Source organism: Cyrtonyx montezumae, unplaced genomic scaffold, assembly GCF_038088225.1.
Source record: "Cyrtonyx montezumae isolate F1298 unplaced genomic scaffold, pur_monq_1.0 scaffold_25, whole genome shotgun sequence".
In the NCBI taxonomy this organism is placed as follows: Eukaryota; Metazoa; Chordata; class Aves; order Galliformes; family Odontophoridae; genus Cyrtonyx; species Cyrtonyx montezumae.
The window spans coordinates 1974884-2002787 of NW_027071992.1; the positions used below are offsets into that span (position 1 = coordinate 1974884).

At 36.9% G+C, this 27904-nt stretch overlaps 2 protein-coding genes across 5 annotated transcripts in view; one reads left to right on the forward strand and one right to left on the reverse strand.

The window, feature by feature from the left end:
• TENT2 (terminal nucleotidyltransferase 2) overlaps positions 1-27634 on the forward strand; it is a 39642-nt gene extending 12008 nt beyond the window's left edge. For all 4 annotated transcript variants that reach the window (XM_065739807.1, XM_065739808.1, XM_065739809.1 and 1 more), the window contains exons 9-16: positions 1574-1643; positions 5054-5130; positions 9205-9333; positions 13840-13883; positions 17223-17359; positions 21163-21254; positions 26602-26681; positions 27487-27634. In XM_065739807.1, coding sequence (XP_065595879.1) covers positions 1574-1643; positions 5054-5130; positions 9205-9333; positions 13840-13883; positions 17223-17359; positions 21163-21254; positions 26602-26681; positions 27487-27561 — 704 coding nt within the window. In that variant the 3' untranslated portion in view covers positions 27562-27634. The remainder of the gene's footprint in view (positions 1-1573; positions 1644-5053; positions 5131-9204; positions 9334-13839; positions 13884-17222; positions 17360-21162; positions 21255-26601; positions 26682-27486) is intronic.
• SERINC5 (serine incorporator 5) overlaps positions 1-27904 on the reverse strand; it is a 510096-nt gene that overhangs the window by 277940 nt on the left and 204252 nt on the right. The gene's annotated exons all lie outside the window — the stretch shown is intronic.

Below are 27904 nucleotides of genomic sequence, written 5' to 3' on the forward strand. Positions count from 1 at the left end.
ATTCAGAATGTTCTGGTGAGTTGTAGAGAGACACTTAGTTGTGTCTGTAAATACAGATAGAAATAGATACGTTAGTGTAAGTTGTTCTACATTGTACGTGCAATAACGATAGACCACACTACCAGCTGTAAAGTTCTTTCTTTACAGTTTGAAAGATTCACTTTTTTTTTTTTTTTTTTTGGGTATGTACTGGGGTTGTGTGTGTGTATTAGCTATGTGTTCCTTGGGATCATATGTGCATTCTAATCCAAATCAAAGATTACTTCTGTTGAATGTGTCTGAACAACATATCTATGAAATACTTTCAGAAAGTCCTGAAAGGTTTCACCAAACTTGAAGATACTACCCAAGCACCATAGAGCTGGGAGTATTTTATTAAAGTAACTATCCAAACTGGTAGAAATTTGTTTCCCAAAAAGTAAACATCAGCATTCATTTAAGGTTATCTTTAATCTGCACTACTACTATCTTTTTCACAATTATGAGTGCTTATTTGAGGTTAACTTATGGAAACAAGCAGAAAATGTCTGAAGTTAGCTCTGGTCAAATTGAAGTGAACTTTATTTTGCAACATAAGAGATGACTCAAACTGTGATTCTTGCCCATTCACATGCAGTTTAATACACAGACTCTTTTTTTTTTTTTTCTTTATTTTCCATTGTTGTCTTGTGGGTGTTTTGTATTTAGGATTATGGCAAATATTTCCTAATTGTCTGAAATACTGTGGAGAACTGGTAAATGGCAGGTAACACAACTGATATAGCAGTTTCAGGTAGCAAATACGCATTTGTTGGCCTGGATGCATTTGACAGAGATTCATGTGCTTAGTTTTGAGTGTTGATGCTTTGAGGATAATCATCTGAGGTGCAATTCTGTGATGTGTACTTAATGTATGTCCTATCTCCTTTGAAACAAAAGGTAAATTAAACTCATTCCATCTTTGTTTGAAAGTGATATCTTAGCTGCAAATCAGATTCCCTTTTTCCAGGATTGATTCACTGGGAAAAATCTTTCTTGGTACTTCTCTGTTGATCAAAGATACAGTGAAAATTTAAGTATTATCTGTTCTCAGTGAAGATACAGTTATGCTAGTATTTTTGATCAGTAAAATGTATAATTTCAACCATAGGAAAATTAGACTCAATTAAAAACTATGCAGCTGATTATGTCCCACTTGCTGTAATGTAATAATGGGCTTAGGTACCTGGTCGTGTGGCATATAAGTGCGTTCTTGCTTCCTTAGTTTTGTTCCTTAATGGTAATAGAAATCCTGAATAATATAAGTACTGCTTTTTGAAGGCACTTTAGACCTGCGTTATTTATATTCAAATTTCTTGAAAGTATTTCCTGCAGAAAAATTTTGCACTGTTGTTTTCTTCTAATGTTTAGTGCATTTTTATATTCCCTATATTGCACTTCTACAGCAGTTGCTAAATGCTACCTAATTAAGGACCACCTTTCTGAGAATATTCTTGTTAAATGTAGTAAGCTTCTATTCACTGTAGATTACTGAGTTTGACTCTACTTTAAGGCATCTTGCATAAAACTTAATTAAGTATTTTCTCCCTTTCAGCAGGTTACATAGAGCGACCTCAGCTGATTCGAGCAAAAGTGCCAATAGTGAAGTTCAGGGATAAAGTCAGGCAAGTATTCTGTTCAGTGTCATTTCTTGGACTTTGACAAGGGAAAACAGTCTGTGTATGTGCTGTCTATAAAAGTTAGCCCACTGGAGTCTTTTTGTTGTTGCTGTTGATGTGCTGTAGTTGAATTGCAGATCTGTACAGTTAGCATGCAGTGGCAGAGTACTTCCTTGGTGGACCAGAACACTTCTTCTGATGGAGATGCTGTTTCATTTCTGTGATGTGAACTAATAATTTGTGTATTGGGGATTCCAGTTAGCAGATGTATTTGTAACAGGTAAAAAAAGATAGTAGGCAAATGTGAAAGATGACTTTTGTGTGTGTGTGTGTGTGTGTGTGTGTGAAAACAGCTGAACTTCCGAGCTACTTAAGGACTAGTTCGCAGCTTTTTACAGTATGCAAACAATACTAAATCAGTCTTCGGTTTCTTGTAATGGCATAGTCTCCTAAAATGTCAAAAATGTTTCAAATAAAGGAAACAATCTTCTGCCCTCTCCTAGGGAGGTATCCTGTGTTTAAACAGAGTGTAATGTTGCATGTTTGCTTCACAATGTTAGGTACTAATTTTGTGGCCTTTTTTATGATGGGAAGTTATTGGAGTGAAGTGGATGTGTTACATATTCTTTCATTGGTTTTGTATTTGTTATGAACACATGAAAATAAGTAACCAAAAGGAATATACAAGAACAGGGAACAATGTAGTTCTTATCAGGTATAGTAGGTATCTAACACTGAGGAAAAAAATTGTGTAAACTGATCAGATTTGTTGAGAGTATTGAGTAATGTTCAAATCTTAATACATCGATGGACTTACATTTTGTAACAGTTACGTATATTGCACGTAGATAATAACATAATTCAGCAATTCTTTGTGAACTGAACTTCAGACAACTTTGTTTTATCCAACCATCTTATCCTACCCACACACTTCTAAAATTCAGCAACTCTATTTCTGTCTGTTAAAAACAAGCAAGCCCACTTCTCTGGTCTCTCTATGTAAAAGCATATCATATTATGCTTTTATAAATGAATCATGACCATTCATATTGTGGGCAAAAGCACACAATAAGCAAAAACTCTTCCGTGATAGAACTGAGTCTGTCATGTTCACAATTTTATCTGAGAAATTAACAAGTTTTTCATCATCTTCTGATATTATGCAATAATCCTGTAATTGGAGTCTGCTACAGACTACCTGACCAGGCAGATAAAAGCAGCCTTATCTTCATAAGTGCTGGTCCTTGTTGAGGACTTGAACCACACAGATATCTATGGGAGGGACAGTAACACAGGATGGCATCAGTAATCAAGGTGGTTCTTGGAGTGATAACTTCTATATCCAGGTGGTGGAGGAGCTAATAAGGAGAGACACTCAATCTGATCCTTTATTTTACATATTGTCCTGAGAGTGTGATGGTCACTGCAGCCAAGGCTGCCTTCAACCTTGAAATGGTGGAATTCCAAGATCCCTAGTGTGAATAGCAATCATAGCCATGAGCAGACTTGAGCCTCTTCAAGAATCTGCTTGGTGGAGTCCTGCAGGGTAAAGCCATGGAGGGAAGAGGGACCCAAAAAAGGTTGTTAATATTCAGGTATTGTCTTTTTCAAGCTTAAAAGCAGTGCATCCAAAGTCATGCAGGAATGCCAAGAGGCCTTCTTAATGAACAGGAAGCTCCTGTCCAAATTCACAGACAAAAAAGGAAGCTACAGAGCATGGAAACAGCAATGGGTAACCTGGAAGTAATACAGAAACACTGTTTGAGCATTCAGGGATGAAGTTAGTAAAGCCCAAATGGAGGTGAGTCAGTCAAGATACGTCAGAGGCAAGAAGAGCTTCTGCTGAATGCCTTCTTAGCTAGCAAGATCAACTTAGAAGAATCCCAGGTACTAGGCACCACAGTGAAAGGCTGGAGCAGGAAGGGGTGTATCCTTAGTGGACAAGGATCAGGTTAGAGGATAATTGAGCAAACTGGACATTTGCAAGTCATAAAATGGTAGAAGAGCTTGGGCTTAAAAGGATTATGAAGGTCATCTAGCCCCAGTCTCCCCTTGCTTGGGCAGAGTTGCTGTCCACTGCATCAGGTTGCCCAGAGCCCCATTCACCACAGCTTTGAACGTCTCCAGGGGTGGGGCATCCACAGCTTGTTTGGCAACCCATTTCAGTGCCTGCATGATTCTAGCAACTAGGATAAGTACCTGAAAAACAAGAAAGCAAATGCTACTCAAATCTTCAAGAAAGGCAAGAAGAAGAACCCAGTCTGTGGGAAGGTGATAAAATACATAATCCTTGAAACCATTTCCAGACATATGAAATGGAAGAAAATCATGAGAAATAGTGAGCATGCATTCACAAAGGGGAAGTTATGCCGGACAAACAGTTTTTTTCAACATTGTTGCTACCATTAGTTATGAATTTTTGCCATCAGTGAACAAGATTCTGCATCACCATCTCAGGGAAGAAAAAAAAAAATGCACACTGGATGTGACCTGTCATCACTGCTGAAACATACCACTCGCCACCTCGCTCTGCTCTCGTCACTGTTTGCTCTCCATAAAAGTTCAGCAAGTCAGATGCCATTCTTTCAGATTGCCCTTCTGCTGCCATCTGCCATGTGTCAACAACATGTAATGGAATATTGGTTGCAAGGTTCAACCTTTACTGCCATACCACTGACAACCTTTGAAGAGGCATTACATTAGGAGCAACCCTCATAGGTTTTTGAGTGCTATGGGTAGTTAATGGGTGTAGGCAGTATGAGGTTCAAATTTCATTGTTGATCAGGTACAGCAGGTAATGCTTGTTTGCATCATTTCTTTTAATTATATGAAACTGTTATTAAAAATCCTGTGCTCTGAATATTTGATTGATATTTATTATTTTTTCACCATTTTTTCAAATGCACTATTTACTAGTAAAAAATATTCATTTCAAAGTGCTTACTGATTATCCCTAATCGTCACTGCAACAAAGAGATTCTTCACATTTTGACCTCTTCCAGTTACATATCCTTTTCAGTTCAGTGGCACGATGTGTTGAATGAATATGCTGAACAATCCTTGCTAGCATCAAATGTGTCAATAGTAAATCATGTATTGGAATTCTATTTAGGAGAAAGATTTGTTAAAATTTTAACAAGTATATGTTAAGCTGTTCTGGTTTCTAAATTTGTATCTGTATATATTCTCCATAAATACAGCTGAATTTGATAATGCAATTGAAGTTTGTAAGTAATTCAACTACTGTAGACGAAACTGGAGTAAAAAATCAAAATGTATGATTTCCATTGTTTGGGAGGCTTCTAAAGTATTGCTATCTTAAGGGTGCATTTCTTTACTTCTGTCACTTGGTTGGTAATAAATATTTTTGGAATTAGTACATAGTTATTGATTTTTTTTTTAATTTTTTCTAACAGCTGTGTGGAGTTTGACTTGAATGTAAACAATATTGTAGGAATAAGAAATACATTCCTTCTGAGAACCTATGCATACAGTAAGTTTTTACTTTATTTCCTTGTTTCAGTAAATTTACCATGCTTTCTTAGTTTGTATTTTAGTGTTGATACACGATGAAAATGCAATTCAGTAAGGAACTATATAAAATTATCAGTTAGCTACATGAGTTTGATTGAAGCTAAATTTCTTGCTCACTTTAAATGTGTGGATTAAACAGTGGGTGGCCAGCCTACGGACTTGCCTAGCTGCGTTGAGTGAAAAGGAAATGTCTTGGACCTCGTGTTGCTCCAGAAGTAATGCCTCCTATTTATTTTCATGACAATTATAACAAATACAAAGCATGCAATAGCACTGATTGACAAAGCAAATTCTCAGTTACAAAACACTATTTTTCAGCAGATAGTTGCCACCATTAGTTATGCATTGTCACCTGAGATGAATGAGCCTTCATGCTCATTTAAATCATTCAAATTTTTAAATCTGCACCAGTGGAGGTGATCCACTGTTGCCACTGCTGAAAGACACCACCCACTGCCTCACTGTGCACACATCAGCTGTTTGATCTCCAAAAATGCTCAGCACGTGTCAATTTCAGTAGGTGCATTTTTTTTTCTACACGGAGCAACTCGATTCTACACCTTTGCTCCATATACGCTTCCATGTCAGGTGCCACTTTATCAGATTGCCCCCCTGCTGCCATCTGTCACACAGCAACAAAATAAGGGAATACTGATGACTATGTTCAACCTCTACTGCTGTACCACTATCTGCTTCTGACATTGTGGACCAACATTGTATAACAAGAGGCATTACTCTCAGAGCAGCCCTTGTAAAATGTATAGTATTGTTAATTCATAAGTAACAAAGCTTTTTATTTTTTAATATTTTTCTTAAAATAATAAAGAGAACAAAACCAGAAAGCTAGTGGGATATTTGATCGTGTTTTTCTGAAATTAACACATCAGTCTGGTTCAGTGGAAGTGGTTACAGTTCTTAGCCCTCAAAATGATTTTTGCTGAAATTTCACTCTTCCTGTACGTAAACCTTGAGGAAGGGTCCTGGACAACTATTCACAAATACGTGTACTGCCAGAAAGCAGTGACATGGATAAGATGTGGTTGTGAAGCAAAGGATATTTTTCCCTGGTAAGAGAAGTCTTAAAGTTCGTTAAAGAGACATGATCAGAGATTTTTGAGTTGAATATCTGAATATTTTTGAAAATATGTAGGTAATCTATTTATATCAACTGAAAATAGTGTCACAAGCAGAAATCAATTTGCTTTCAAGTCTTAAAACTTATTTTCAAACTTGTCTATTGAAATGTAAAGCACAGCTGTGTATTCTTCACTGTTCACAGTACTGTAGGCAGCCAGTGTATCAGACTGCTTACAGTTATTTGCCATCACTTGAATCAGCTCTGTTTTCAGAGGACAGTGTTAATAGCACACCGATTTGGTTGTTGCTGAGTGATAGGAGCATGCCTAGGCCCACTCTATAATAAAGAGGTATTGCCTCTGTAGCTTGGGACACAGGGATGGCCATATTGCCAGCCATGTTGGGCTCTTGGTGGGCCACAGGTTGGACATGCCTGGATGTGTCCACTAGATATGTTTCTAATCAAATACTGTAATATACAGAAGGTAACAAATATTCTTCATACTAAGGTCCACATATCTCGTAAGGATTTACTTCAGTTTTCTGTAGGTAATGAGGGAGGGGAAGGGTGTCAAGGACATTGTTCTGTTCCCTTTCTTTTGTGTCCTGACAGTCATTAATTGCCGCGTATGACTGTTAAGCTAGCTGTAGCTGTATGTTCTTCAGAGTCTTTTCTTGGAAAAATGCAGAATGCTGCTTCAGTTCTTATACTCACTACAAAATAATATGGGCTGTGACTCCTCAAGAGTTTGTGTTTCAGAGAGGATTGCGAAACAGGCTCCTTAATGGGAAGTAATAGGAGTCTAGTAAACTTAAGTTTTTCATAGTTGGCACCATAATGTTTTGTAGCAGATTCTTACATAAGAAACAAATTTCAGGCTAATTACAGAATGAAAGTGGGTGGAAGGGATCTCTGGAGATCATCTAATTCAACCCACTGCTAAAGCATATTCCCTAGAGTAGGTTACATAGGAAAGTGTCCAGGTGAGTTTTCATTATTTCCTCAGAAGGAGACTGTACAACCTCTCTGGGCAGCCCATTCCAGTGCTTTATCACTCACAGTAAAGAAGTTTTCCCTCATGTTCATGTGAAATTTCTGTGTTCCAGTTTATGTCCATTGCCCCTTGTTCCGCAGTACTGAAAAGAGACAGGCCCTATTCACTTCTCTCCTGCCTTTTGCATATCTATAAGCATCAATAAGGTCTTCTCTCAGACTGTTTTTTTTTTCCCAGGATGAACAGTCCCACGTCTCTCCAGGACCCCGATTGTCTTTATGACCTTACACTGTACTCTGTCCAGTAGTTCCCTGTCTTTCTTTAACTGGGGAGCCCATAACTGGACACAGTACTCGAGATCTTCATTCCAAGGGAGTTGTAGGTGTAGGAAGCTATCAAGTGACCTTTACTGGTTAATTTTGAATAAGATTTCAAAGCAAGCCATTTCAGTGTTCCATTTTCATTTTATTATCGCAGTCTAACTCTTGCTCAGGATAAGCTACTAAGTATAATTCTTTTGTACATCTTTGTCTAGAAAGGAATTTAATTCTGAGTTTTAAAAGAGTAGGAAAAAGTTTTCAATTTATGGCTGTGGGTAAGGGTTTATATCAAATGCTTATATAATTGTTCCTAGCTTCTGCCGCAGATTTCTCACAAATAACTAGCTGTATGGCAGATAAGAATCTAGATGTTAAAAGGAGTGGAAGGTGTCCTACTGTCCCATCTTTCCTTTCATTCTGCCTAGGTACCCTCTTTAAGGCCAGGACAACTAATTAAGTTTGCTCTGCCCCCATCCATGATTGAAGTTTTACTGTCCCTTTTCCTACCGTTGCCAAAGATTTTGAACTCAGCTATTTCATCTCCACTGTCACCACAATGAAAAGAATTTACACTTTGCCTGTAAGACCTTCTCTTTACAAGAATCAAATCTAGCAGGGCATCTTTCCTAGTAGGTACCCTATAGTACCTTGACCAGGAAGTTATCATCAGTGTGTGTTCAGAATTTCCTCGACCTTTATGTAGCAAGTGTGTGGTTTTTCTAGTGAACATCTGGAAAATTGAAATCATTTTTAAGGACGAGGGCAGCTGATGTAGAGATACCCTCTTGTTTTTTATAAAGTAATATGTCAGTGTTGTTCTGCTGTCTGGATGGTCTATATAGTAGAATGTCACAGCAGTAGAGGTTCTCAACTGTATCACTGCCAGTGCCAAGCACCGTACAGCTTAGCTTCTCCGTTACATATAGCACCACCCCACCTCACCTTCCCTGTCTCTCCCTCCTAAAAAGTGCAGGGCTATCTGCTCTGATAGACATCGCAGGACACTTCTCACCATGTCTTGCCAGTTGAATCATAGTTCTGGAACTGAGGCAATGCTTCTGAATCCTCTTGTTCCTCATGCTGTGTGCATTGATGTAGAAAAGAAATGTACTTAAACCAAAGAAAATTACAAAATTAAGATTTGAGTGCATGCTTACTGCTTTAATGGACCTCAAAGAAAACTTAAACATAATCTCAGTGGCTTTTAGTCATAAAAATTGTTTTTCCTACTTTCAAAGTTCATATGCTATAAATATAAAAGACCTGCCTTTGGTCTGTCCTGACGGTAAGTCAATTCAGGGGATTCATGCAATAAACTGGAAAGAACTTAGAATGCAGCACTGCTTCATTAACTGGTGCACCCAGTTTTGTCTTACCTGCAAGTTACATTGCAAGAGTTATGCTGGCTAGATATCTGTGAATCTTACCACTCAAGTGACAATTTTTCAAATGCAAATGTTTTTTGTGACTTTTGTAAGATGGATGGAAGTTGTAGAATGATTATGTACATTCTATTAAAAGTTTGCAAAAGGTAACTTCAGAATTCAAGAATAGTGTAATTTTGGTCAAGAAGAAGCAAAAATTGGCTGTTGCTGTCTAATTGAATGTGCTTTTTTTGAGAAGTATTTCTTTTATTTACAGTTGAGAAACGTGTTCGTCCATTAGTACTGGTTGTTAAGAAGTGGGCAAGTTTTCATGACATAAATGATGCCAGCCGTGGTACTTTAAGCAGCTATAGTCTTGTACTGATGGTTTTGCACTATTTACAGAGTAAGTATGTTTTTACATGTTATAACTGTCATTTTTGAAGTTTATATTTGTGTAATTTTCTCTTTAAAAAAGTTAAACACTGGCAGAAATTATCTTCCGCACAGAAAAATCTGAAAAGGAAGTGATTATACTCCATTCCCCACGTGCTGTGATTTGATATAAAAAGTGGACCTACTCTCTGGAGGCAGTTACTGAGTTTAAAGAGAAAAAAGGAAGAAAAAAAAAAAACAACATAGAATTTGCAGGACAGTTTTTAAAATAAACTCAAGCTCTAGTTTCTGAAAAATGTGCCTGTGTTGAAAAGTTCTAAGCTTGAAAAATAACTTTTTTTTTTTTTTTAATTTGGGAGCTTTCAAACAAATTTGGAGACAAATAATGTGACATCAATTTTCCTTGTTCTTAAGTGCGAAGGACTGAATGTGGAAGAGATGCACCATGTGGTTAGACTTTGCTCTGATGTGAGATTTCCTTCTGTAAAGTGACTGATGTTGAAGACCATTAGAAGTTGGGGGATTTTACTGCAAGGGGCAGCATCTTTTTCTTATGTCTGCAGTGTGTTGAAACATTCAGCATCTGTTTGGAGCAGGAGAGCTTTACCTGAAGGTCTGAGGATCCCTGCTGAGAATTCAAGAAAGCCATACAGTCTAAAAATGTTACTGAAGAATAGTTTGAAATAAGCTTTCCCCTGTCACTTTCTGTCACCAGAGGAAATCTACTTTTGTAATTCTGCAGTTTGCAATTCTTGCTTAAAACTTAAGGAATCACATGAAAGGTCATTTAACCCAATATGAGTTTCTTCATTTCTTGTTGTGAGATAAGTAATTCCAGAAAGGAGGACAAGAAACCACTGAAGAGCACGTCATCTGGAGTAACAAACCTGTGAAACTATTTTCTTAATTCCTGTCAGTTCACACGTAAAATTTGTGTTTTGCTGCTTAATTCTGCATCTTTGTTTTGTGGTTGTTTTTTTTTTAATATACTAATAGTCCTTTAAACTCATTTCAACATTTTTTGTCAGTTGTTGTAGGTTTTTTATTTTATTTATTTTATTATGGATTTTTTTCCATTTTTGAATCATATGAATCATCGAATGGCTTGGATTGTAAAGGATCTCAAGGATCATTGAGTTCCAACCCCCCTGCCAAAGGCAGTGTTGTCAAGCACTACATCAGGTACTGGATCAGAGTGCCCAGGGCCCCAACCAACCTGGCTTTGAACACCTTCAGGGATGGGGCGTTGGCATCTTCTTTGGGCAACCTGTTCCAACACCTCACCACTCTCTCAGTAAAAAAGCTTTCCCAGCATCTGATGCAATCTCCCTTTTTGTTTAAAACCATCCCCCCTTGTCCTATTCCTATCAATCCTTGTTATAAGTTTTTCCCTCATGTTTATAAAGTCCCTTTAAATATTGGAAGGCCACTATGAGGTCTCCCTGCAACATTCTATTTTCTAGGCTGAACAAGCCCAGTTCCTTCAGCCTGTCTTAGTAGAGGTCCTCCAGCACTTGGATTGTCTTCATGGCCTTCCACTGGATCCTCTCCAACAGCTCCACATCCTTCCTGTGTTGGGGGCCCTATACTTGGTTACATACAGTACTCCAACTGGGGCCTCATGAGAGCAGAGAAGAGGGGAACAATCACCTCCCCGTCCCTGGTGGCCACCCCTTGATGGAGCCCAGGATACCACTGGCCTTCTGGGCTTCAAGTGTATACTGCTGACTCACATTTAGTCTTTCATCAACCAGGACCCCTAAGCCCCTCAGCAGGGCTACTGTCAAGGAGTTCTTCTCCCAGTCTGTATATATGTCTGGTTTTACCTTGACTCAATTGCAAAATCTTTCACTTTACTTTAACTTCTTCTTTTTTTTTTTTTAAACCATTGGAAAGATGCAGTGTTTAAATCTGACAGCTTATTTGACCTGGAGTGAAAATAATTATTATAGAATGAATAGCCAACTATTAAGTTTCAAGATCACACTACACCCGCTCGCTTATCGGGTGGAAAGCTTTTTTTATGACAGTTCACTCAAGCTGGTAGTTTCCTTACAGCTGAACAGTATCTGTAGTAGAGGACCTAGGAGGATGTTTATGTGTTTGGGATCCAGTTGGCTCTGTTAACTTTTTGCCTACACCACATGCATACTGTTAACGTACAAATCCCAAGGACAGTAGAACATAAGGTTGTCTGTCATGTATGGTGTTTTCTCTACATCTGTTGTGGTGGATTTCCATAGGTATATTTGTTTCTGTGGAAAGAAGACATCGAGTCTGTTGTCACAGCACCAAACCTATACTTTAGGCAACTGGGTACTTCTGTGTAGATTATTAATAAAATGCAAATATATATATACATATATGATTGATGTGGAGGAGGTGGAATGACAGTGAGGTTTGAAAAGCTGAAGTGATTTTTACGTGCAAGATTGAAAATGTTTGGAGCTACATTAGGATACAAAGATTACTATGTAAAGGTGAAGCCAAAGCAGGAAAGGTGGAAAGTATGTTGTTTAGCAATTAGTGAACATCTTAAGAATGACTTGATTTAGTGGTTAATAATGCTTCTAGTGGAAACTGCCCTTTTCAGTTGGCAATTTATTCTCAGCATGTAGCAGTAACTGGACACTGACAGGGTTGTGGAATTTCTTCTATTGAATGCTGTTTACAGACATCATCCCATTGTTGGTCTGTGCATCAGAGTACAAAAGTAAGAGCAAGTGTAAACGTAAGGGCCTGAAGTAATGTTAACAGTTTTGCAAGCACGAGAGCACTTGCTGTAGTCATTTGCGGCAGCTGCCATAGCTGTCTGGGAGAGAAGAAAGTTTGAATAATTATTTTCATGGAAGTCTGTGCGATCAGTCAGTTTCATAAGGAGTAACAGCAGTTGGTGTGGTCATGCATCTAGCACCTAATATTTTATTCCTGCAAATTTCAGGGTTTTTTTGTTTGTTTTTTGTTTTCACTTCTACTACATGTATGTGATAATATTGAAAGCAGCTTATGTCTCAGTCACACAATTTTCTAATGAGGCTTTTGTTGATAGTACTAGGGAAGAAAAGAATTTAAAATAAAAACTTCCTTTAGCAGGAGATAGTGTCCCTGTCTTCCCCAGGCAAACTGTTTTCCTTTAGTTCTTATTCATTACCATGTTTTCATACTCGTGCAGAAAACTTAGAGCCTTGGCTGAGTTTATTTCTTAAATGCATCAATATCTTATGCATGAACCTTCCTCCAGGTAGCAGGTCCAGCTGTCTCTATAAACTGGGAAAACAGTAACTTGTGGCAAATGCTAGTGGCAAGTAATTTTTCCATGTCTCCTTCCTCTCGGTTTATTATACAGACCCAGATGAAATATCTTAATTACTCACATTGCCTAGGTCTTGTAACCATTTCTTTCATTATGGCAGAGGATAGGAAAATATTCCAAATCACATAGAAGTAAAATATTCTTTCCTGTTTGTAAACACCCACAAACAAAATGGTTATTCAAGCAACTGCTAGTTCATATATTACACTTCTTGAAGGTATCCCAAGCATGCAGTGAGATTTCTGCTGATGTAATACTGCAAGAGGGATTCTTTAACATCTTTTCCCCTGTGAGACCTTGTTTGAAGGTTGAATTAGGTCCCAAGTCAAGGTCCTGTATGCTTAACTTAATTACCATTTTTGCTGGTGAATGATGTACATAACTGTGTAAAAAGAGATGCTACGCGGTAATATTAAAGCTTTAGTACAAGAACTGTACTAATAGTGCTGTTCATGCTCTAATTCTTTATAAGGATGTTGATACTTTGGGATTTTTTTCTGATCACTTTTAGCACCATCAGATCTGGGAGATAATTTTTTCTCTCTTTTATTGTGCAGTTTTGTTTTCCCTGTTAGTGACTGATAAAAGTTACAACTGTTTAGTCTGTGTTGTGCTAGTATCATTATTGCCTGTATGATCTTAATGTCCTGTTTGCTGTTTAGTAGACCAGTTAAGAGCATAACTATTTATTTATGTTATATAAATAGGAACAGCTACTAAGTACTGGGAGTTTTATGTTCAAGTTATCTTCAAGACTTTACATATTTAGCAGCTGAAGAGTGTGTACTTACGCTGCATACAGAGATTTCCTGTGCTTTGGCAGAATCATATTAAATCTAGGGGGGAAAAATGAGTGAAGTTATGATTTACCTTTTGGAAATACAGACTAATTTCTTAAAATGATTAATTAGCATTAATTTTCAAAGTCAAATAGTACCCAGCTGCTGTAGATTTTTTGTGCCTACTGCAAATAACTGTCTTAGTAGCAGTGTCTGCCCTGAGCTGAATTAACTCCTTATACAATTACATACAAAATCAAGTAATATAAATATTGTGGAATAACTTTTACTTTCCATAATACATGCAAGTGAAGTTCATAGTAGATGTTTTTAAGATAGCATTTCAGACCAGCCCTTTAAGGTAATTAGTGATATTGTTTCTTATGAATTACATGAATCATCAACTTCGAACTTTTTTTTATAGCCCTACCTGAACCCATCCTTCCGTCCCTTCAAAAAAAATACCCTGTAAGTATTTCTTACATATTTTCTACATCATGTATGTATATGAAACTATTTATCTAAACTATATGAATTCTTAAGTGTCTGTAATGGGTTAAATTAAACAGTTTGTAACCCTGGTCATTGATAGAATAAACTTGAGTGTAAAAAGGGTTATTTGCTTCTTTTGATCACTTCTTTAGTGAAAAAAACTTACTTTATAAGAGAAGACTTCACTCAGTCAGAAATGCGTGCTAATGACAGCTACTGACCTAATTCTCCCTATGCTGACCTTAAAATATCCCTGTATCTTCTTCAACCGTGGTTGTAGTGTTGGTTCTATCCAACTGTGGCATTTCAGTTTTGTGTACCTTCCAACAGGTGTTGAGTTGCCTGATATTTTTTATTTCAGAGACTGAGTAATGTATGTTTGCTATGAGACATTTGAGACCTCACAGAATTGTAATGCCATTCTGGCATAGCGTCTGTGGCTGTATCCAGATCATACTTTGTTCTTTCCAGAGAACTCTGTGAATCTGTCTGCTTTTGATCCTATGCAGAATTACGACTATAATTAGTGAGCTTTTATCTAATTCCTTACCTAAAAATAATAGCTTATCTCTGCAGTGTCTCAGGCACGAACTCAGATGTGAACGATCCGAATTGTTTATTACAGGTTTTAACATCCCTTATATACACAATTTCTCTCTTGTAACTTTCCCACCCGCCTTTACATACCAACAATGTAACTTCCCAAAACAGTCCTTAACCGTGCATACAGGCGGTTATCCAATCAGGGCTGTGAATCTTCCCAAGCCATGCACTCTTCCTCCAATTAGGGCCTGATATCACGCAGCTTACTTGAACTTGTTTTCCTCTTCTTCTGGAAGTGTCCTTGGTTCTCAGCCTTCCTTTCTCATGCTGTTTGTCCTGTTCCACAGCTGCAGCTCTAAATATACTTTTTGTATTCCCACATATCTCTTCAGTATTTGTTTGAGGACGGAACTGTTGCTGAATGTCCAATGTCATCATTTATCTAGAAAAATTCTTCATGCCTTCCTCCTAACATTTTCATTTCAGCTGCTTTTTCTTTTATTCATTGTTTTCATATTTTTCTTTATTCATTGTTGCTGTATCTTGATGTCTCTGTATGGTTGTTTTTTTACTGTTGCTAATAATTTTGTGGAGATAGTGTTAGAAAGCTACTCTTTCTTTTGCATACACTCGCTGTAATACTGAAAAGGGAGTATTTCATAATGCTGTATTTCAGGGAGAAAATATATGGTGTCAGCCATCTTGGATAATTAGGATAATTGAGATGCCGAAGGCTTTGAGCTAATAGGAAGTAAAAGTTTTTATTTATTCCTGTTTTGTAACTCTTCTCAAGTATACCTCTGATAAATTTTGGTGGTATTTATTTTTTCTCTGATTTTTCCCCGTTTTTGCTGAAAACATTGCCGAAAAGCATCTGGAGCTGTTCTTGTATGTTTAGGTTTATCTCCTAGATTTTTTTCTTTTAATTACTAAATTTGCTAATTATATTTGCCCAAATTTTATATGCTGTAGTATTTTAAGTCTATGTAGCATGTAATTTAAAGAAAACACTTATGAGAATCAGTAACATATACTTGTTTGTAATAATAATTCAAATTGTAGTGGTTGAACTGCATAAATGTCTTCAGAGTACTTTACAAGTATGAATGATTTAAATGAGCAAAGCAAAAATGTATACAATACCATAACTCTGAAACTGCTAATGAGCATGTACAAATGCAAGTTTTCATATGTGAAAGTGTTAAATCATTTTCAAATTCCTGTGTTTCCAGAATACTGCTGTAAGAATACCATTTTTACCCTATCTCAGCACATTTTTTTGTTTGTTATCTTGCCTTAGGAGAATGAACTAAACATTATAGGATTAGTAATAAAATTAAAAGAGTATTCTATACGTGATTGCCTTAGAACTAAATCAGAACTGTGGATTAAGATGTTAAGAATGCATTCTGGAAGTTCACAAATACATTTTCATTTACTCTCTCTATTAGGAGTATAGTCAAGTATTTAAAATGTGCTGCAAAGTCACAGCTTCTGAAAACTGATATTGAAAAGAAAATGAAAATGAGAAATACAACAATATGATTTTGGTCTTGTATGTTGTAATAACTATGGAGCATAAGCAAATCCTAATTTCCTAAGAAAATGTGTGATTTTTCTTGTTGTTACTGCACATAAATACCACTTAGCTTCTTCAGAAACAAGCCACCTTTCTTAGTCTGTTTTTCTACAGAAATCACTGCTGCAGCTCTTTCTGCAACCTGAAAATACTTTTGTGCTTTGAAGGAAACTACTTGCTTTAGATCATAGGTGCCATGTATATCTTGAACAAGAAACAAAAGGCAAATTCTGTGACTCAATATATCAGTACCACATATGTGAAGGGTGAGAAGTCCTGGAGTGCCACCAGATCTGCCCACCTGTGCATTCTATTGCTGTGTGGCATCTAGTCCAACTGGCACCAAGCTGACTTTTTGCAGGAGCGCTGAAGCATATTAGTCATGGAATTAGATTCTGGGGATTCCTGGCTGTCCAGCCAGATGGGATAGATGGGAGTAGCCCTCAAAATGTGTCAGCCTGTTCTGAAGCTTATACAGAACTTGCTTCTGTGTTAGATTTTCAGACGTGATCTCTGGAGATCCTGTAATAGCTTAGGTCATTACCACTTCTGAAAGAAAAATGTACTTAACTTAAATGTCGCATTCTGTATTCAGTTTTTTTGTGTTAAGTCGCTTTTTATTCTTTCAGGTAGCTTGAGTATCGAAGATAATACTGCTTTAAAATAATTATATGGCAGAGTGCAGGTTTATATTAGAGTTAGTAGGCTTGAAATGCAAGTTTATGCTGTGAGAAAAAGAAATAAAGTCTTCCTTTTGGATTGAGTGTTTCTATATTGCAGTTATGGTAACTTGTATACAACTGAATTATCTTCACCTACACTTTATTAGTTCAGCTGCATTCAGCTTGGTGTAGGCTATCTTACTATTCCTCTCCTCTGCTCATGCTGTTCTAATAGCTTGTAAACACAAGTCCAGTTCAGAGATTTTCCCATGTTAATATTCTTCAATGAACTGAAGGCAAGGGATGATGTCAGAGATTCCTATACTAGATGATTCTGCTCATTGGAGTGATTAAATATCTAACAGAGGAGCACAAGAATAATTCAACCTTTTGCTTGTTAAGTTCTTCCTGAATTTCTGATAAACAAATGAAGGGCAGCTTTTGTTTTGTAAAAAATATGTGCAACTAGATTAAGGTTGTTTGTGTGTTTGTATAAACATACTCTCTGATTTTTTATTTTTTTTTCTACAGGAATCTTTTGATCCTACTATGCAGCTGCATCTTGTTCATCAGGCACCAAGTACCATTCCTCCTTACCTCTCAAAAAATGAGTCAAGTCTTGGTGAACTGCTAATAGGCTTCTTCAAATATTATGCCACAGAATTTGAGTAAGTAATAAGCACATCTTAGTGTTTAGAATATTCTAAGTTTTCATTTCTTCAATTCAGTGTATCATGATTTTATGATCCTAGAAGAGTCAATAATGCAGCACTAATAACTGAGTGAAGAAACAAATGGAAAAGAATATAGGAAAATAGGAATGCTGATAAAAGTATTTGATGTCTTGAATGTCTGGCTAGCTTTTCCAGCATTAATTGTAAAATATTTAAATGATGGACTGATGATATTTTGCCTAAAAACGTAACAATTATCCATTACAAATTCTGTTTGAAAATTGTCTATAGCTGAGAAATCAGGTTGGGAAAAGTCACATCTGATGCAGTAACGTGCATTACTTTTAACTCTTATTACTGTGGAAGTAAAACTTAGTGTTACTGTTGACTTGGTCATCTGTATATCCCTGATAACTTTAAATCTTCAATAGAAGAGTGTTTGTCTTGAAGTTTTCAAAATTCTGTAGAAGAAATACCCAAATTAATGCCCATGTTGAGATTAAGGCAGACAAAAAATGTTTAAATATTTGTTTGTGTGTGTATGTGTGTGGTACCAAGGCAGTGAGAATAAACATAGTGCCACATAGTATATGATAACTTTGCTTTGAGGCTCCTGGTAGAAACAGTGTGATAGGTGGGAATAATTATGTGTTAAATAGACAAAGCACAGGGTTTGTATCTTTCATAGAGCTGTTGTTTTTCATTGCTGCAATCAGTACAATTTTTCATGATTTTCCTTTCCTTGTAAACATTTACTAGTCTTCTTATGCATTTTTTTAACAATTTTATTTCAGATGATATGGCTGTGAAGTTAGGTCATATCTAACTAACATGTACTGTGCCAGTTAACTGTCTCTATTGAATTGCAATGTGTTTGATTAAAAAGATTACTAAAGAAAATGATACTCCCATTTTTGTAAAATTGAATCTTATAGATTCCTATCCATTGTACAGGACACAACACTACAAAGTTTAATACCCAGGATCCATTTTGCTAAAAGAACAGTGTGTAATGGTCAGCAGTGATGATCAGATTGTGTATGAAGATTTTTGATGTTTGAACAGAATAAGTAATTGAAATTATTTGCCTGGATTGCTCAGGTGATAAACTGTTGCATGTATTGATCAGGAAGATGAAAGCAAGGTGGAGATACATTATTTTAAATTTTCCCCTTAATCTTGCAATGACTAATAGGTCATTTCAGTTAAAGTGTGTATTTTATTTTTCTTGGTGCAGTGAATAATATTTGATAGCAGGATAGATCCAACAAGTATGGCCAGAAGTCATTTTATCACCTTGTGTTCAAAGATACTGCAGGTTACTATGTATTTGTACATTGCTCATTTCACTGTCTTAGTCTGGGCTTTTTGTTGTGCATGTAAGAATTAAATTTTCTCCTCCTTTCTACCAAAACTGTGATGTAGAAGTTCCTGCATAGATAAAACTGTTAGGGCAAAAGTTAAACATTATCAACACAGTTGGAAATTATCTTGCTGTAGAGTTCAAGTCTGCATGATGTTTCACATGATACAGTTGGCTATAAGTATGCTTATAACTTCATTTTAACTTTCATGGAGGGTTTGACAAAGTATAGAAACATATAAAAATGTATAGAGGTGTTCTTGAAAGAAAGTATTTGGAAACTGGTCCATGTTTACCAGGGCCTCTTTGAAAAAGTGTCTGATTTCACTTCTGCCTCAGTGAGTGAAGGCAGCAGGTTTCATCTTGGCTGCCATTTTACATAGTAAGACCTTGAAGTAAGGCCTTGCTGCACTGAAAATACTGTTAGGGAACTAAAGATTGTCATCTGGGACTGTGCTGCTTTTACAATTTTTGTTTCAAGTTAAGGCTATTCCTTGTTATCTTCGGTGGACATGATCAAAAATGAGCTATGTTGTCTTGATAAAATATAAAACACAATTGCTGACAGCTCCCTTCAGGGCAGAATTAGGTAATAGTGTTACATTCTTCAATAGCACTACATTAGGTTAAATATGTTTGCAGTTTGTACACATTTCATAAGCCAAAGCTCCTTACAGATAGTAACACTTCCGAAAATACAAGCTTTTAACTCATACACACCTGGTTTACTATCAAATTCTTGCATTCTACATGAGGTGCACATACATGATGTGGGCAATGACACCAGAAATGACTGATGTCTTAGATAGCTGTTCAAATGGTTGTTGTTAACCTATGGATGAAAATACAAAGATTTAGAGTACTCGCTCTGCATTGGCAATCGTGAAGTTGTGTGGAAGTGATTTAAATCAATTAGCAAATCATTTGCTGTTGGTAATTCACTTTTAATTCATACTGGTTTTGGTACCAAGGCAGTGTTGAAGAAGATTTAATGAGATAAACCAGTTGTTTTCATGTTTTTATACAAAGATTTTTGAACAGATAGAAACATCTTTTATCACTACATCTTAAAAATCAGTATATTATGGATGTTTTTTATTACTTGATGAAGGATCAAGCCATGTATAACCTAGGAAAAAAATATATCAAGAGCAAAAGTGTTTGTGTGAGGTGAAACAGTACTTCAGCCAAATAGCTGAACTGTTTGCTTCTTTCTGTCACAACCAATGTTCTGGAGCTGTTGCAGTTTCTTGTTTTTTTAATTTTGTCTGGGTTTTGTTTGTTGCTGAAGAGCAATATACATGCCCTGTGGAAGGCTGACTTTCAAAAGTAGCTTTAATCATGAGTCCATTTCTAGAATCTGCAGGCACAGTCTTTTAGCTAGTGTAAACTGTCTTATCGCTACTGACTTGGTAAAGTTATGACAGCTGCTCTATGACCTATGGGGCCCAGAGTTCTTCCAAACTTAACTAATGATTTACATTGCCTGTATCTTTGCATTATGTCAGAAGGCTGGTACAGGCAGGAGATCCAGTCAGGTGTACGTAACATCAACTCAGCTAGCAGCATGCTACCCTGCTATTTCTAATTCCCATGTAGATGGGGTGTATTGTGATCTGTTGGTGGAATTTTAGGCTTTTTGCTGTGCCACAGGAGTTGTCTGGCCTAGTTAAGAACAACTGAAAAGTGGCTGGTTAAGATCATAAAACTGTAAGTGTTGCTCTGGCTGCCATTATGCATATTATTGTGCCAAGCCTCATAAAGATTGCCCTCTGAACTGCACTGCTGTTCCTGTTTCAGTGTTGTCATTTCCTATGGTTTCATTGTTGTAAAACTGTGCAGAATGCAGTAGCTTACATTCAAAGGCAGCTTCGTGTTGTCCTAAATGTTGTAGTTGCAGCATATCTACATTACCACATATACTAAATATTAATACTTTCTAATAAGCTTAATAAGCACTGGGAAAGCTCATCTGTAAGCATGCTTTCTTTTTCTCTCTTGATCACTGATTGCATGTTAGTGAAATACTTTGTCTTTCTCTGTTCTTAAATTCTTCTCCAAAGAAACACCTGAAAGATGTATTGGACTGTAATTTGTTTTGAGTTTAGAAATAAATGCAGGACTCCATGTTCAAATTGACAATGGTTGTTTGTTTGTTTGTTTTTTTGGAATAAAAAAGAAAAACTGTCATGGAAATCTTAAGTTCTGTTTTGAAGATGTTTTCATAAATATACTTAAGTGTTTGTGGAATTTTTTCTTGTTTCCTACCCAGCATTCCTTACTTTGGTATAGTACTTTATATTAACGTTCTCATTATCATAAAGGTCTATAATATACAGGCTTGTGACAGAGCAGTATGACAGTTTATTGATGTAAATAGACATTAACTCAGAATTGAGTTAAAAGGTCTGCAATTTCTTTTCCTTTTCCCTAGTTGGAGCAATCAGATGATTTCAGTTCGTGAGGCCAAAGCTATTCCAAGACCTAATGATGCTGAATGGAGAAACAAATATATATGTGTAGAAGGTAAAATTTAAAGCTACATTATCATTTCTAACTACTAAGACACTAAATCAGTCACTTAGATTTTATGGTGCTCATCTTTTAATAATGTGCATGTGAAATATATGCATGCAGTAAATGAAGCTTGATCAGTGTAAATAGTGTTGGAAACAGTCTTACTGAAAACATTTGAGAAGGAAGCTTTAAGTTCTGTAGCATTTAAAAATAGTTCTCCTGACCTTTTCTTCAAGAGGACTCATTGCCCTGTTACTTTTGGCACAGTGATTAAGACTTTGATAAGGAATGGCCTTTATGGACAGTAGTATGCTTTGCTGCTCTGTAAAAATAGTCTTCAGTTTTGCCAAGTCTGATCTTCTGAAAAAACATAGTGGACCATGTTCAGGTTCCTCTGTAAGAATATTCTTGTTTTAGTAATGCTCAGGCATTTGAAGTCTTAGCAGTAAGTAAATTATGCATATGTTGATCCACTTGCAGCTACTGTTTTTGATGGGCATTTGAATAGTTTCCACAGAGACTGCAGAACTGGAGGGTAAACCTAGGCTTTGTTTTGGAGTCACTGGTCTTGGTACCTGCAGCTCAAGCTGAACTGGGAATTAACATAATGCAAGAACCTACTTCTTGTGTTCTTGCTGCCTTTCAACTCCCATTAGTCATCTACATGGAGAAGGTGAAGCTTGAACCAGGAAAAGTGAAAGTAATAGAGAAGGATTGTGATGTTAGAGCAGAGTGTGAAAAGAAAAGCAGGGAAAGGAATTGAGTATTATGTAAACTGGAAAGAGTTGCACTGTGAAGATGAAAGAAAAAAGATAAATGAGAGTCAGAGTGCAGCAGGTGAAGGTGAATTTGCTGGGGAGGAGACTGTGAAAAGGAGCCAGGGTGAAGAAGTAGAATTTAAAGTATCCAGTCTAGGTCACTGAGGTAAGAAACAAAGGTTTGAGAAATGGAAGTGGCTTGGGTCCTGGCTTCAAGTACATGTGAAACTATTGGGATTAGGACTTCAAGGGTTGAAGTTTTTGGATAAGAAAGAGCTGGAGCTTGGGTAGGACTCCGACAGTATGGCAAGAGTTGTTGAGAGACTGCAGAAATCTTTGGGATGCATTGGGGCAGTAAGGCAGAAGGCCTGTGGTTTAGATGCAGGCGTTCCTTAGATCCAGGATTCCTAGCAGGGTGGGTGTGCGTTGTATGTGCATGCACATCATTTCATGTGACTGTGCTACTCTGTGCAGAGAAAATTACCTACTGGTGAAATCAGCTATTCTGTGGCTGGAGTTCACTAACTTCACTGTAAATCATATGGATGGCTGCATGAAGCCACACAATGAAAATTCCTCTGTTTTGTTTGGTTCAGGGAAAAAAAAAAAAAAAAAAAGGAAAAGGAAAGGAGAAGTCATGAACGAAAACAACCAAAAAATCTCCAGCCAATTGTAGGGTAGAATACACTGAAACTTATGAAGAAGGCTTCACATTTAACTTCACTGTTTCAGAGTTAAGAAATGTGAGAATTAAAGAGTAGTTGTGCAGCTGATCTGGGATAGTGTAGTGTAGACATTGCCAAGGCTGTGTTCTGAATGTGGGAGGTGGGAATGCTCAGCAGCTGTGCCTACTGCCGTCACATGATGCTGATGCTCTGTGTTACAAGGCGGCTGCCTATATGTTTCAGGCTTTCAACTTTTTCTTGGCATTTCAGTGTGGTAGAATAAGATTTTCTTTCTGCTAAGTTGGAAAATAGAATATTAGCATACAAAATAGCCATTTTAGAACTCGTGTTAAATATTCTTGGCTTCGTATAACTTTTTAAAGGCTACATTTTGCATTTGAACTATTAAAACAGCAAAATTATCTGTAGTTGGTTCTTCCTATTCCTTCCCGTTACAGTGTGCTTCCACTGAAAGTGTGATTAATCATCGTATTCTGAGTTTTTATTTATAAATTGGAAGGAAAAAAAGTGCATTTCTTATTTCTACACAAAGTAGGTCTCATATTTTCAATAGCTGTTGAGCTGAACTAGTTTAACAGAAAGTATTTGGCTAAACTTTGTAATTGGAGAAGAAACTTTTTTAAGGTAGCTAAAAGTGTCAAAATATTATGGTTTCCAAGTCTGTCAGGACTAAAATTTTAGTGTTTGCTGTTCTATGTATTTTTAATGTTCAGATATATGTGTTGATAGATAATAGAAATCTGTGTGTGCAGTTCTCCATGTAGCAACATATTTAGGCTTGCTCAAAGAAAAAAATATGTTTTAATTTTTATCTGTCTCGAGGCTGATTCTTACTTTATTTCTGCTTTCTGAGAAACAAAATAGCAGAGTTGCTCTTTCAAACAGTTTAAAATTTGGCAGGCCATTACCATTGTAGGGATAGAGAGAATACTACTTTTATTAGTGCATATTCCTTGTCAGAATCTCTAAATTGCTGATGATTAATCTGTTTTGAGGTTAAATCTCATCTATATCAAACAATATCGTATGTTCTCTTTTTGAAAAAAGAGATAAATTTGGAAATGCTTGGAACTGGGTAATTTTATGAGAATTAATTAGCAGTCGCTTAGGGAAACAGTATTGGAAGCACTCTAAGCTGTACATTATTTTTTCTTGTATTAGATGTTAAAAATAATAATAAAAGTAATTCTTCAGGATTCTGTAGCAGTTTTGGAGTTTTATGATTATTTTTATTTTCATACCAAAGAATGATGCCTTTTTAGCTTTCCCTAAGTATTGGTGTTCAAGTTGTATTACATTTTTTCTTTTTATATTTTCATCTCAGTGCGTGAACGAAGTAAATTTTGATGGAGTCTTACTGTCCTGATGGTTAGAAAATGTAAAGTGGTATAAATAGTCACTGATTGCAGAAGAATTTTTACTGTACTTCAAGGAATTAATTTGTCTGTTGACAGCTAGTAAATATGCAAGAAAAAAGGGAAGATGTGAGTCAGCTCTTTGTGACTAGGAAGAGTGCCTTTTCCCCAGGGAGTTAAGGAAGATTGAACAGCTGTGGTCCTGTTAATTCACAAAATCTCTCTTGGCTCAAATACAGAGTAGATCGTGGCTTTATAGTAACAATTAGGGTCATATGTAAGACAAACAAAGGAAGTGCTATACTGTTTCATATGTTGAGGGATATGGAATTCTTTGTAGCAGTAGGTGAGTCTGCCAAATGACATCACTGGTGCTAGAGGACTAGGTACCTTAGAAAATTGACAGTTTTCTGTTTCATTGATAATCATTCAATTCTAAAGAAAAGTATTAAAATCTGCCTTATAAACATACGCCAATAACTTTATATAGGTAGTCTGAAAAAAAACTTGCAGAAACTTCCCAAATGCAACTTTTACTGCTTGAAATTGTTTTTTTTTCTGCAAATTTAAGTAGGTTTCAGTAGTAAAACTCCAATGCCACAGAATATATTCCAAATTTGAAGTCCCAGTCTACATAGTGTCACAATCCGTTCTGATGTCTATTGAGTGCTTTATTTTACCTTATGTCCCTATCTGAATAAAACCAATTCACAACCAGCTGTTGTGGTTTAACATATTAGGTAGCCAAGCAGCACACAGCTGCTTGCTCACTCCCCCTTCTCAATGGGGCAAGGGACGAAAATACAATGAAAAAAAGTTTTTGAGTTAAGGACACCAGTCATTCACTCATGAATTACCATGGTGGTCAAAACAAACACATTGTAAGGAAGATTATTGTCATTTATTGCCAATTAATAGTAGGCTAGAGCAGTGGGAACTCAAAGGAAACTACAGACACCCTTCCCTTTACCCACTCTTTCCTACCTCCTCCCTCTGAGCAGCAACAGGGTGCGGTCACTCCTTAACTCTATCTCTGCCACTTTTTCATGACCTACTCATTGAGGGTCTGTCCCACGGGATGCCGTCCTTCCTCATCTGATCCCGTGGGTTCTCCATCGGCCACAGCTCTGCAGGCACTGCTCCACACGGCTCTGTACCACGGGGCCCACCCTCAGGAGCAGCTCTGGCTCTGTCCCCACGGGCGGCAGCTGCCTCAGCCCTCCTGCCCAGCGCGGACTGCTCCCCACGGACTGTGGCTCCGGACAGGGGCTGCTCCTGCGTGGGGGTATCCGTGGGCTGTGCCTGCTCCAGGCCTCAGCCACTTTCCTGTGGCCTTTCCTGTGGCTGTGTGGGAGACCTCTGCATGGTGCCCATGGGCTGCAGAGGGACAGCCTGCTCCTCTGCAGGCCTCTCTTTGGATGCAGGGAAGTTCTGCTCCACACCTGCAGCACCTCCTGCGCTGATCCTGGTGTCTGCGAGGCTGCTTCTCTCCCATTTCCTCACTCCTCTCTCCCAGCTGCTGTTGTTCAGGGTTTTCCCCTTTCTTGACCATGCGCCCCCAGAGCACACCCAGCATCATTCATAGCACAGATCTGGCAGCAGCAGGTCCCTCTTGGAGCAGCTGGAGCTGGCTTTGATCTGACATGGAGCGGTGCTGGGCTCTGCTCACAGAGGTCACTGCTGCAGCTTTTCTGATAGCAAAACCTTGCCACATAAACCCAGTATACCAAATAATCAACAACAACAAATCCTAATGTAGCATGCATTTTTATGCTTTGTTGGCCTTCTAGGACTTTCATACATTCCACCACTCTGAAAAATACCTGTTATTTAAGTAGTTTTCTCGTAAGGCAAAAAAGGCTTAAGAAATCTTTAGTGCATCATAATAGATAATTGTTTAGTGTCTGTTACTTTTCCATAATGTCAGCAAGTTTTATCAGAAGAAATGAGTACTTTAATAAAAAAATGTTCCAAAGTATTGTTAGGGAAAAAAAAAAAAAGGAAAACACCAAAACCATATAAACCTGTAGTCTGATAGCTGCAAACTTTAATCTCTGTTAGCTGTTAACTTCTGAATAGAGATTGTAGAATAGGTTTTTACAGTAGTCCATACTTGCATAAAAAACAATAGTCAGTGTTTTAATATCTCTATGTATTTCACTGAAACTTTTACACGAGCTGAATTTATCATGTAGCAAGTCTCAAAACATTTCCATATACAAAATCTTATTCTGATATCACAGACTAATAAGCAGTCACAGATAATTACTGATGCATGAGTTCAGCACAACTGTATCGTGCCTTGCAAGAAATCATTATTTTACATTATTGTGGTTTACATGTTAGTATGTTTAGGGTTTGAAACTGTTTTGGGTTAATGTTACACAGAAATAAAGATTGAGAAACAAGCTGGAATCAGCTGCTTAAAAACCTCTAGGGAAGAAATGGTATGTTGAATCCTCTTTTTTCTTTATTTTTTTCCCTATTGCTAGCTCTGTGAAGATATAATAGCTGTAGTTTTTTTCAATACTTCTAATGTTTGCCTTTGATCTTGCAGAGCCCTTTGATAGGACAAACACTGCTAGAGCTGTACATGAAAAACAGAAGTTTGATACTATCAAAGAGGAATTTTTGAAGGTAAAAATAGCATCCATTTTATTTTTCCGGTCACTTTGGTTTTCAAGATAGCTAAACAAAGGATAATTACTGTACCTGCATGATTCTGATGTTTATGATTGTGTTTGTATTACGTAGTGTGTATATGTTTATAGATACACATTTAATATAGGGTGTATACTAGATATGTATTTTATGTTACACGTTGAAAATAGAATATTCATATAAATATGCATAAATAGAAAACGTTTATTAATTTTTTTAGGAAATAATGTAGTGTAAATATGGCTGCTATTAAGTGCTATCTATTCCTGTGGTTTTCATTACCCAAACGAGTGTGCATTAACATAGGAGAGTCCGTGCAGTTATTTGCAAGTTCATGATCTAAAAGTTGTGACAGATGTGTCTTGGAATCCACAAGAGAATATAGAAGAAAATTTTAATAATCTGTTCTAAAGACACAGATTCTGCAAATAATGGAATATCATTTCCTGTATCAGGAGTTTTGGTATGTGTGCTTTTAAAACAATTATTTTGCAGTTAGAGTATCAGTGTAATACTTGAATAATGCAGGCATCTGTCTCAGTCTCTGCAAACTTAAATCTGCTGTCTTCGTGAAAGGATGTACCTTTCTCAGTAGTCCTCTGTATTTTGTTTACCTTTAGATTATTTTCCCCTAAGTAAATAAATAAATAAAAATCTTTTCTTGAGAGGGGAAAAGTATTAAATGTATTTGTGTGGATATGTGAGGCCTACTACTTTAAAGGGTATTTAAACATTGACAAATATATAACTTATCCTTCTAATCCTTCTACCTTTTTCTCAGTCTTGGCAGATACTGCGAGACAAGAAAGACCTGAGCTTTGTGTTACCTTTAAGAGCTACCATACAGAGAAGATAACGAACTTCTTCCATTTTCTCCATGTTGGATCCTGCTGAAATTAAGAACAGTATAAAAAACCAGGTGTAGTCAATACTTCTGTTAAAGAAATCTTTGCAAGAAAGACTACGTGTTTTATTTTTGTCATCTATTAATGCACTTGTTCACGCAGAGATTTGTTTTCTGAAAACACTTGTATTATTGATTTATGGATGAGAATGTCGTGACGGAAACAGCAGACCACAGGAATAAATTTGTTGTAAACAGTGAATGGGGATGTACTGACTTGTTTCCATAATCTGTGTAATCATCAGTTCAGACAAATATAACAGTGAAATAAATGAAATCAGAGCTAAAACAATAT